The sequence below is a fragment of the Mandrillus leucophaeus genome, unplaced genomic scaffold (genome assembly GCF_000951045.1).
Source record: "Mandrillus leucophaeus isolate KB7577 unplaced genomic scaffold, Mleu.le_1.0 Scaffold300, whole genome shotgun sequence".
Taxonomy (NCBI): domain Eukaryota; kingdom Metazoa; phylum Chordata; class Mammalia; order Primates; family Cercopithecidae; genus Mandrillus; species Mandrillus leucophaeus.
This window is the reverse complement of record NW_012103144.1, coordinates 925,799-938,224: the sequence shown is the minus strand read 5'-3', so window position 1 is coordinate 938,224 and position 12,426 is coordinate 925,799. Positions and strand designations below refer to the sequence as shown.

Sequence of the window (12,426 nt, the reverse complement as noted above, 5' to 3'; positions counted from 1 at the left end):
TATCAATATTTATGAATACAATATATACATAATTCAAAAGCATAATAGGAAAAGTTATTTGGAATCATAAATAAATTACTGCTAGTAAAAATGTACTTTTCAGGGAAAAATTTAAAATTAAAAATAAAATTATCACAATCAAGAAATGTTGATATAGCTTAAATAAAATTTCAACAAATACGATTCCAAAGGGAATCTTTAAATAAAATATTTCTTAGTCCCTGGCACTAATGTACTTATATAACCCGGCAATAATTTACTTATATATTATTTACTTAATAAAACCAAATTCAAAATGAACAAAGTAATTATAAGTTCTCATGGAGTTTTCTATAACAAATAGTATCTTAAAGAGCAAGCAAATAAAACCAGAAATGAAAAAAAAAATTAAATGTTCGAATGTGTTGGTAGTTAAAAGGAAACCAAGTGTCAAAAGGGTGACGGTGGAAAAAAACCACTGTACTAGGACACAGAAGACCTGGAGTCCTATCCCTAGCTCTCTCACTAATTAAAAACGAAATCCTGAGTCTCTGGCCTCAGTTTTCTCTTCTTCGAGTAGAAATAAATCCTCAGTGGCTTAAATGTTTATTGCCATCTTTCCTGCCAACTCTTATTAGTTGATGGCCTGGACCACTATGTTCAGAAAGGTTCTGAGACATCTGATATGTATTAGTGATGCTGCTCTAGGTACAGGTATTTGCAGGTGAGCTGAGAATTTACCAGTGTTGGATGACATAGACACTGAGTTCCCACTCACACCTCAACTCAGCCTAATTCTGAAATGCAAAAGTCAGTGCTGTTGTGTCCTGGGCACACAGGCTATACAACTTAGTTCAACAGCACTTGCTGGAGGCCCATTACGTATGGGTTACAGAATTAGGCAATGAAAATGAAAAGATGATTAATATAAGATACCTGCCTTCAAGGATTTTAAGTCTAGAAGATGACCTAACTGAGGTATCCTTTCATTAAAAATATAATCAGTAGAATGCTTTCTGGAAACACTACTGATCTAGTTCTAAATATCAAATCAGAAAACTAACAGTACTATGTGATACATTGTCATGGAAGTTAGTGATGTTTTGTTTCAAGAAAATGTTTCCATTAAGCATGTCCATCCAGAGGATTACTTTTTAAAATATATTATTTACATCCTCCTTACATTCAAATACTTTAGGAATGCCATCTTTCAAAAACCTAAGAATGATAAATCAAGATACAACAGGCCATCAAAAATTATACATTAATTTTATCTTATAATGTCTAGTGTCCAATATATTTTCCTCATAAGCTCTAGTCAACCTGGTTCTCTCAATAACCAAAAGCACTCAACTCACTGCTTGTTTTCAAAATTTGCTGACTGAATTCCCGTGGTTAGAATAACCATCCCACTCTATCCTCCTACTTATACCCTTAGCAGCCCTGGGTGACTCCTCCAGTCCACATCCCCTGAATCTATGCATTCATTCATCCATATACACAGTTTAAAAAAATGGTCACCTATTCTATGCCAGGCAATACGCTTATATGAGGGATTCAAATAAGAATGATCCTCCTTTCCAGAATTTATGCTGTACTGAGAGGAAACTGTTAAGAGAAAGAGGTTATGACAAAAATCAAATAAAACAATCAAAAGAGGTTAAGACAAATACCAAAATCTATTTGGAAAGTCTGGGAAGATATAACAAATAAGGTGTCACTTGAGCTAATTAAAAAGGCTAGGTAAAACTTAGTCAGATTTAAAACGATATTTCTGATGGACAGAAAAGTATGAGTTGGGTCACCATGTTGTGAAGTAGCAATTACCCTCCAGAACTAGTTCAGCAAGACTATGGCAGGAATGTATTCACAGACCAGAGAACAGAAATAGCAAGTAGGATCCAGATTATGAAGTTTAAACTTTACTCTGAAAGCAAGCAGGTTTTATGGGAGAGACATGATCAGACGAATTTTAGAAATATTTATCTGGCAGCAATGTGGAGATCAGATCAGATTGGAGGAATTCTGATTAGTGGTAGAAAAATGAATCAGGAGGTTCCTTCAGGCATCCAGATAAGTACTGAAGAGAGCCTACATTAAGGTAATGACCATGGGATTGGAAAATAAGATAGACATTTAAAATATTCCAAAAGATTAAATCTGTAGGATTTGATGATGGTTGAAATGAGGAGTTGCAGTGGTGATGCTAGTTGCACAGACAAGAAATACAGAGACACTGCTTTCAGGCAGAAAGTCAAGAAATTTATAACAGGACACAATAAAGTTGAAGTGCCTACAGGACACTCAGGTAGAGAAATTTAACAGGTGGTTAAGGACATGAATCCAGAATTTAGTAGAAAATTCTAATGCAGTAATATAGATCTGGGGATCATTGACATATATATGGTTGGCGCCATTGTTGGAGATTCACAAGGAACTGCATATAAAATGGGAGAATATGGAGAATAGGACCCCATGAGAATGCCAACATTTGAGATTTGAGAGAAGATAAAATAGAAGCATTTAGAAACACTGAAGGCAAATCAAAAGGATATGGAATTATAGAAGCAAGGGCAAGAGGGAGCTTCAAAAGTTTCTTCACCTCTTATCATAACCACCACTCAATTTGCACTATTTTGTGTTCTTGAGTATTTAGTCTTTTCCCAAAGTGCGTATGTCATATTTTTAAAAATTTGCACAACCTTACCAGCAAAAGTATCTGCTTCTTGTGGCCTGGTACCATGTTTATCTTCTTGTTGCCTGGTATATTGCATGTGGACCTCCTACAGCCTTTAACTATGCTGCATTTATGGAAGTCAGGGACTAGATAGCCCCTTGACTGTTTATCAGTCATAGTTGCACCCAATAGTGACTGCTAGAGCTTAGGCTTTTGGAGCTCTAAATACCATAAAATCCTTTTCTAATGCTTGTGTCTGGCATGATACTTAGACCATAATATCTTTTTCAGAATAGCATCAAGTTTTTACTCCAGGTTGCTATATATTAAGTGGCTAGATTTGACCTAGGGTACATAGACAGTTGTAAATTGAAATATCCATTCTCAGTATAAGAAGATTTTACTGTATTTTATTTTTCAAAATTACATTTTATGAAAATTGTCATGATCATGAATAATATAAAAGTAGAATCTCTCTGGGATTTTGGATCTTACCAAAATTTTAATATCTAAAATAAATGAGACTGTTCATTTCAATATCCCTTTATTTCAGATACTAGGATGTAAAATGTCTTCATTTTTTCCCAGAAAAAAAGGGGTTAGGAAAGAAGACTTAAGCTCCAATATATTGCAATACAGAGATAGCCAAGGAAGATAAATCTGCTAAGCTGTGTGAAATATAAAAGGAAAGCCATTTGGTTACTTTACTTTTGTTTTCGTCTCTTTCTACCAACACACTAAGTAATCTTTCTGACCTCGATAGAACCTCTAAATGTGGATATATACTACCATATAGTTAAAGAAACCCAATACATTGATTTTCACATACCCTAGGTACTTCATATACAATCTGCCTGCTTTTTCCAGAATAAAAACCACATAAATTGAAAACAAAACAGCTAGACATCCTATCAAAGAGTTTCTTTTCCTTTCTGTTTTTTTGTTTTGTTTTGTTTTTTTGTGTTTGTTTGTTTGTTTTGAGAGGGAGTCTCGCTCTGTCACCCAGGCTGGAGTGCAACGGTGCAATCTCGGCTTACTGCAATCTCCGCCTCCTGGGTTCAAGAGATTCTCCTGCCTCAGCCTCCCAAGTAGCTGGAATTACAGGCATGCATCACCACGCCGGCTAATTTTTTTAGTTTTAGTAGAGACGGGGTTTCGCCATGTGGCCAGTCTGGTATGAAACTCCTGACCTCAGGTAATCCGCCCTCCTCAGCCCCACAAAGTGCTGGGATTACAGGCATGAGCCACCACACCCGGCCTCAAAGAGTTTCTTGCTACATTTGTTAAAAGCTATGTTTAAACAACAAAAACAATAATGTGGCACACAATGCTTGTGCACCAATAACTTACAACTTTAAAATATATTCCTGAGATTAAGAATAGTCTTCAAATATTAAGCAATACTGCTTTAAGTATAGAAAGCCATATGTGTATGTAAGTTGTGAACTAATCAAATAGATGATGCAAAGTCTAGCAAATACAGCAAGAAAACTCCATCAATATTACTACATTAGTTTCTACTTGTCAGTGTGTATATTATGCATGAGAGTCCATTAAAAGAAGCTAAGTAGTGTAAGACATTTATATGACAGTACAGATATCTTAATTGGTTTTCAATTCACATACCTTTTCTACGTAAATATACTAGCATCTTCCAGACCATAATTAAATTACCTGGCATAATGATGGGTAATACAAACAAATACTAAATAATGTATCAATAATTAGTATGGTATTATTTTCTGTATTACATAAAATATCTTTCATTCATTATGCTTCTTCAAAATAGCTAATATTATAATTAAGCGCATTGATTACTAACAAATCACATGCAATTACTTTCTATAGCATTACCTTATTTTACTATCTAAACATCAGAGGAATTATCAAAATATTACAAATAACATGAAATTACTTTCTGTAACATTACCTTATTTTGCCATCTAAACTCAGAGGAATATCAAAATATTACATCCCAAAATCTATTTAAATAAATTCTCACACATTAAAGATGTCTTCGCTAAACTGCAGGCTGCTCTTTGCAAGGCTCAAAGGAGGATTCTCATAAAGAGAGTCCTGTATGAAGTTGCAATTCATAACCACTATTATTTGAAAAATGTTTTGAAATTTTAAATTCAGCTTTGCCATAAAAAGTGTCATTCTGTTGAGATTCCATACAAGATAATACCTTATTTCCCTTTTTTTTTGCTTTTTTTTAGACAGAGTCTCTAGTTGCCCAGGCTAGACTGCAGTGGCAGGATCTCAGCTCACTGCAGCCTCTGCCTCCTGGTTTCAAGTGACTCTGCCTCAGCCTCCTGAGTACCTGGGATTACAGGTGTACTCCACCATACCTGGCTACTTTTTTGTATTTTTAGTAGAGACGCAGTTTTACCATGTTGGCTGGGCTGGTCTCAAACTCCTGAGCTCAAGTGATCCACCTGCTTCGGCCTCCCAAAGTGTTGGGATTACAGGCTTGAGCCACCGCGCCCGGCTGATAATATCTCACTCTCAGAAACAGTGTTCCCCATTTACCAAACAATGACCAAGATTTTATATCTACCACTCGCTTGCATTACTTATTGATGAGATATATTTTAAGACTGTTAATTACTTCATTTTCTGAAGTCATAAATGAAGAATTTGGGGCAGAGAAAGCAAGATTTAAAAAGAGGAAGACAATATAATTTATCATCCGGGCTGAAACTCAAAATTGAGAGAAGAGGTTACCACACATAATTATAGCAGGAAATTGGTATAAAGAGACAAAGGAAAATCAAAATGTGCAGTCACCTTCCTTTTAAACAGCTCTATTTTGCCTTTAAGTAAGCATTCGTATGAACAGGAAGTTTTCACAATATTGCAACAGAAGCAGAAACATCTAAAATCAATTCTGCTGAATATCTCCCTCTTGCTGTCCACACAAAAGTAACCTAGTCAAAATAAGTGTATATGAACTCGATGTAAGCATGTCAGAATATAAATACAGAAAACCTAAGTGGTCCAATAAAGAATCTTAAAAAGGTCTTAAACACATGCAATTTATTACATCACTCAATGGTAAACTGGTATGTTTACATGAAAGAAAACTACCTGACAAATATACGACCCCTTATTCAGCTAATTCTGAAAATGAATGATTTATTAAACCCAGTGACACTAAAATTATCATTGTATTTCTCCAAATTTTTTTCTGTAAAAGATGAGGAAATTACCCCAAGCTAATTTCTCTTCTCTTCTCTTCTCATTTTTTAATTACGATTGCCTTTTACATCTTTCAAACTTTACAATTTTGCCCACATTCCTTTTTGTGCTAAAAACATGTACAAACTATTTAATGAGAGGGAAAAAAAAAAGAAAAGAAAGAAGGTAAATACAGTCTCAGACCAAGCCCTGAACTCATTTTACCTTTTAACACCTTGTCAAATTCTCACGCTGGGAGCTGCAACCCTGGCAACACTGCATTGCTAGAATGAAAGGATAGATGGGCTGTTCTCCAAGAGCTCATCTTCCCAAGCCCCCTAGTACCCTCAAAGACTACCAGAAGATATAATCTTGATATTCTTCTACAGTTTTAATGACTAAGCATAATAATGGCTCCTTTCTTGGAAACAGCAATTTGGAGGATACGATGCCTCCACTATCATTTTAAAGCTTCACAAATTAGAAGGACTGCCATTATAAATTCCACTTTACATATAAAATCTGATGCTTAGATGGATTATCTTGACAATGTTCACACCTATAAAAACTCATGTTAAGACCAGAATCTAGTCCAGTGTTCTATCCAACTATCCAACACTCACCTCTTTTTCTGACTATGGCAATTATAAAATGATAGGAACTCAGCCAACATTGGGCTGTAAGCAGAGGATTCGCCTTTATTCTACCCCAACAGCCTAATGCTTGACCCAATTTTAATACCTGAAATGAGGATCTTGTTGAATTAAATATCATATAACACTTTGTTAGAAATAGTCTATTTAATAAGTAAAATTCAGAACAATAGTGGCAAACAAAGATAACTCATGGTTAGGTGGAATGGTGGGAAAATGCTATGGCATTAGGGAACCCCGTGGGCAAAACAGCAAGCAGATAAGGAAAACTCCAGGTACAAATGAGGTCAGAGGGTCACCACGGGCCAGAACAGGGGAGGCCAGACAGTTCTGGAGAGCCCACCCTCAGAAAAGGGCGGAACATGTTACTAGTCACATGAAGCTCCTCTTTTACTCCTTTAAGTTTTGTTCTCTGGACTCCAGAATCAAATGTCATGACCAAAGGGTCAGGAAGGTACCGAGCTAGTTCTGGGAAATTTCACTAATACTGGAAAACTAATAAATACTCACAGGCTAGACTTCTCATCAACAGGTGAGCCTCGGTGAGTAAAATTCATAAAGCATCCAGCCAAATGCATAACATGTAGAAGGCACACAACAAATGTTAGTCTTCTTCCCAATAGATGAAGGAAACATAATACCCACCACTCAATGCACTTTTTTAAAGACTTAAAAGAACATTAAAGGTTGGATGTCAGTGTACATGGGTTCTGGATTCATTATGCTAGCTGCCATGTGCCTCGGGCAAATTTACTTCGACTCTCAGGACTAGCTCTAAAATACCCAACTCATGTCACATGACCCAATGTATAAAAGTAGAAAACAGTCCATGAGGACAAATGAAATGCAATACAATGGACTTTATAATCCACGGTACTGCAACCTCATCCATCTGCTTATTACAGGTATGGGAGCATAATAATATGATTTTAGGAATTCGTATTTGATATCTTTCCAGGAAGCTCACTGCACAAGCTTACACAAATTGTTCTCCTCTTTTAAAAAGTTGAGCAAATAACATTCCAAAGACATTATGCTCCTATTAGTCAAGTGAGCAGTAGCACATCCAGCCCACACTGGTTTCCATATTCTCCTTCTAATTTAGTAATCTATTTACTTAAATAATGCCTTTTTCATATTTTGGGGTGTAAGGTATTAAAATCTTTGCAAACCATAATGAAAATATGATACCTGCATACATGCGAATTCTATCCTCATCCCCCTCAAGGTTTCCCAGATTTTCCTTCCACTTTTCTTCTTCTCCCAGTTGGTAACTGGGATCTCTCATAATGAGCCTTATGGATATATTTCAGGCCACAATATTGTATTTGTGTAAAGTAAGTAAAAGGAGGAGGAAAGCTGAAGTTATAGGAACTCTTCTCATTCTACTTTCTGTCTCCTTTGCAGGAAAAAAGTAGTAATTATGGATGATTAGAAAGCAAATGCTAGGTTACCTGTTAAGAAGAGAAGGAGAAGCCCAAAGTCAATACTCTTTATAAATCAATTCATACCATGGATTTAAGGATTTGTAGGAAAGAATGAAACTTCATACAATCTCAATTTAATTTACTTGTCCACGTTTGCACAGTAAGTGGCAGAACTAGAACTAGAACCTAAAAACACTTGGATACAAAGTTAATGGTCTTTCCACTATATTGCGACACTTTTCATTATCTTCTAGCACTCTATGAAAGAGTATAGGTGAAGCCCCAGGCTCTGTTATGATCTGAAGCAGTTGATCTGAATCAGCCTAATCTTTTGCCAAGCCACTTCTCTGCAACTGAGAAAAGACTATAAATTCATTTAAAGAAAAGATAAATGAAATAGACGCTTCTTCTTGGTAGGAAGACAGTGTAGTGTACAGGCAAATACTTGGATTTAGACCAAAAGGTCTGATTTTGAATCCTGATTGGACCATGTTTATGTGAGTCAGTTCAGGATATTACTGAACTTCTCTGAGTGTAGTGTGAGGATGTGAGAATTATATTATTTATTTTACCTTCTGCACAGGCTATTGTGAGAATCCAAATATTTATACTTATAATAAACTTGAGCACAGTTTAACTATTTGGCATTAGATTAAATAACTTAGAATAAGAGCTAGTGTGAGGTTAATGTTCAATAAATGTTAGCTATTTACATTATATTCCAATATGGTACTCAATTCTCATCCTCAAGTCATCACCTTAACTTTCTACATTTTTTCTCTTCTCTTACTATTCAGTAGCTGCTTTCTCTATGAAACTTTTTTTTGCTTTTTTTTTCTTTTTTTTTTTACAAAAAGGAGTAAGATTCTAGATCTAATGAGCTCTTCTCTGATTTAGGTCCCAGATAATACAGTTTTCAGCCTATGCAATATATTGGCTCATGATGTCTAGTAACAATTAATTGAAGGAGTATTCATTGAGAAAGTTAGGTTTCAGAAAGCCTTCAGAATATACGTGTGTACACATGCATGCACACACTCACATCCAAAACACTATTAAGAAAAGACCTCTAATTTAATTTGCAGATAATTAAGTCAATCATTAAACATAATTTGTGGGAGCCAACTATTTCCAGTTATATGGCCATGGAACTTAAAATTAGTGTACTTTACCAACAAAATGAAATCTTTTTATGATAAAGTACTTTCAATTTCAAATAAAATTTTTCTAAAATCTTGACTTGAAAGTAGCTTGATTTTTTTTCCATTTATACATATTTAAAGACATTCTCAAAACCAAATTCAACTAGTAATTTACAATCAAGGCCAATGAAACTTACAAATACATTTTAATTGATATTTTCTAATGTTGGTTTCACAGATTCATCCATCATTTTCTATTTTCTCTCAGTGCCTATTTGTATACACTGTGAAGAGAGACAGCATGCATAGTAGGTAGATTAAGGAGATAGTTCTGCACTGATAACACAAGTGAATTTTAAGTCTAACTGCTGTATTGCCAGAACTTAAGCTTTGTAGTGCCTTTTGTGAAAGTAATTTCTCAGATATGTGATTATGATCACCAATAATTACCACAAAAACTTTTCTCTGATGTAACAATATTTTAAAGCTCTGTTAAAAGAATCCTGTTTTCCAATCTATTTTAACACAAAGTTTTAAAAAGGCAACCATCTATGACTATGTGTCATTATGTCCTCATATATATGTGTCATCTGTATAGTTCCCATTATCCCCAGTTTTTAAGACATAAAGTGTCCCCTATAAAAAAAAAGTACAGCACTTTTCCACTAATTGCAGACAATATGACATGCTTACATGGCAGCAAACTGGGATTCCAAAACACTCACCAATCTGTCACTGAACAAAAGGGCAAGACATTAGCAGAGGAGGCTGACTGATAAAGTTAATACAGAGGTCCAGGATTACAGAGAGCTGTTGTATAACAGCATCACATACTGTGATATTTTGTGAATCCATGCAATAAAGGAACAATATATGCAAGCCAGTAGAAAGCAGTCACAGGAAAAGCAGTGGAAAAGATGTGTTAGACACGAGCAGTTGGACAGTGCTCCTAATTTGTATTTGCCCACATAAGCCCATACAATCTATAATTGCTGTCCTTTGGCAGTTAGCAGATTTGGAATTCTGTCCTAAAACTCACCCACTCCCACTTAAAATCCCTCACTCTCCACCACGCTTGAGACAGCCAGTGAAGAGGTGTGATGGCCACTACTTGCACTGTGCCTTCCCCTTCCTATCCGGACTCTGGCAAGCAGCAGCCCATATTTTCCACTAGCTACTGGAGGCCTCCATCCACCTGCTGTCTGCAGCAAACAGCAAAAGGAACAGCAGCAAACCTGTAAATCCTGACAAGCATAAAAGGTGTTCAGGACAGGTGGCAGAGGCTGCAACCAGTGAGGACAGATGGACTGACAACCAGACAGACAGACAGCAGCACCATTAGACACCATCCATTACTTCCAGTCTCAGAAGAGGGGAAGCCTGCAGCACCAGGGACGTCATTCTTCCACTAGGGACAGGCAGCAGATTAACGAGGGTACTGCCTCCCTCAAGCCGGCAGGCTTAAAGTATTTGGTTTTTGGATGAGAAGGAGCAGGGAATTCAGAAACCTGCTGCTCTTTATAGAACCAGGCCAGCTCTGGCCTTCGGAGTTAATGGCCCTTTTCTGAATCTACAATGAAAGGACAGGAATGACTGGATTTCTACTATTTTGCTGTGACCTAACAGCCACATCTCTCCCTCAATATCCCCCTCCCATATCTGAGTGTCAGTTGCCCTGGTTGGGGAGCCAACAGTCTGTGAATGCAACCTCCCTCCATTCCTCTCCTATGAGGCACTGCTGCACTGAGGGGAAGCGGAAGAAATCTTCCTCGGCAGCGTCTTCTCTCCAGGAGGCACTTCTAGGGGGTGGGGGAGAGGTCATGCTGAGTGTGCTCTGTGTCTGGGTTTCACACCTGCTCCCTCCCCACCCCTCTTTCGCTATCAGCTAACTCCAGATGCAACAGGTTCCCTTTGGCTCTTCATGCCAATTCCCTGACCCCAGATACACCTTCCAGCCTAAGCAGGGGACACCAAGGAGTCACTCACAGTCAGGGCCCCTAAATTCCCCTGCTTCAGAGTGAAAACTTTCCTGAATACATGAAGACTTCCCAAGAGAAGGCACGGTTGAAGCCTCCTTCTGCTCCACTCTATGGGTGATGCTAAGCAAGGAAAGCCCCGTCTCTCTGCCAGTCCCTTGTAAGCAGTTTTGTCTGAGGCAAGTAGCAGCAGAGACAGTGTCACACACTCCTGCACCACCAGCAAGGAGCCCCATCTTCTCTCTATCCCCAGGAAAATGGGGCATCAGACAGAGATCCCTTGAAGGGTTGATGTGCTCTAAAGAAGTGAGGAGGAGTGCAAATTTCCAATCCCTTATAGGACTGTTTCCTCCAGGAACTGAACAGGCCCCAGAGGTCTCTTGGAAAGCAGTAAAGAGGAACCTCTATGTTATTCAGGCCAGAGTCCCCCTGGCAGCTTCTCCCATGATTAAAAACTTTGTATTGCCAATGGCATTACATGTGGGGAAGAGAATCTGTCTTCACACAGGTATGCTGTGTAGAAGACTCTGAATAAAAGGTTAAAGAGAAGCTGGAGAGGCAGGTTACCAAAGATGGCAACTGCCCAGAAAAAGACCCAACCTTGATCTGTGAGATGAATGATTACTCAAATTAACAATAAAAATAAGCATTTTTATTATATAAATATAGGCAACCTTCACTGGGGTAACCCCGACCAGCTAAACAACTCCAAGAAAAGAAGAGGAGCTGTCCGCAGCACCTCTTCATCCTGCCTCCCCTTGTTTCTACTCATCCCCTGCCCCCTAACCTGCTCCCAGCCCAGGGACCTTCCACTTGGGTGGGATCAGCACCTCTCAGCTTCTGCACCTCCCACCACGAGCGTGGCCCCCGTCCACCCATTCCTCCTCTGCACCCCAGTCTCAAGCCATCCTCCCCCTGTCTTTGGGTTCCTGGATCTGTGGCATATCCCCTCCCTCCTCCAGTCCCCTGACCTCTTCCCTGCTCAAGCCCCGCGCCCCTGGCGGGCGCCTCCGTCCGCACCCAGCACCCTGGCCGCCCCTTCCCCACACTCAGCCGCGAGGACTAGGGGAGTGAGTGGTGAATGGACGGATGGAGGCACGGAGGCACGGATGGCGCGGCTGGGGCTGGCTTACTTGAGCATGGCTTCTTCTTTTTCCTCCTCTTCCTTCTGCCGGTCCATCACTGCCATGATAATGTTCCTCTCCTCCTCGGTCAGGTGGCTCAGGTCGGGCAGCTCTTGCATGGGGGGAGGCACCGTGGGTGGGCGAGGACCGCGGGGCCCCACGGCCGAGGACATTTTCGTGGCCTGCCCGCCCCCTCCGCTCGCTCTCTGGCTCTCACCTTTCGGATGCACGCCCAGCAGCTGCGCCCCTGCTTTCCCCTCACAGCGGA

General features: G+C 38.8%; 1 protein-coding gene across 1 annotated transcript in view; it reads right to left on the bottom strand.

Moving 5' to 3' along the window:
- Positions 1 to 12,420, bottom strand: part of RIMS1 (regulating synaptic membrane exocytosis 1) — a 501,191-nt gene extending 488,771 nt beyond the window's left edge. Inside the window, exon 1 of the mRNA XM_011987097.1 lies at positions 12,168 to 12,420. Coding sequence (XP_011842487.1) covers positions 12,168 to 12,331 — 164 coding nt within the window. The 5' untranslated portion in view covers positions 12,332 to 12,420. The remainder of the gene's footprint in view (positions 1 to 12,167) is intronic.
- Positions 12,421 to 12,426: the final 6 nt, after the last annotated feature.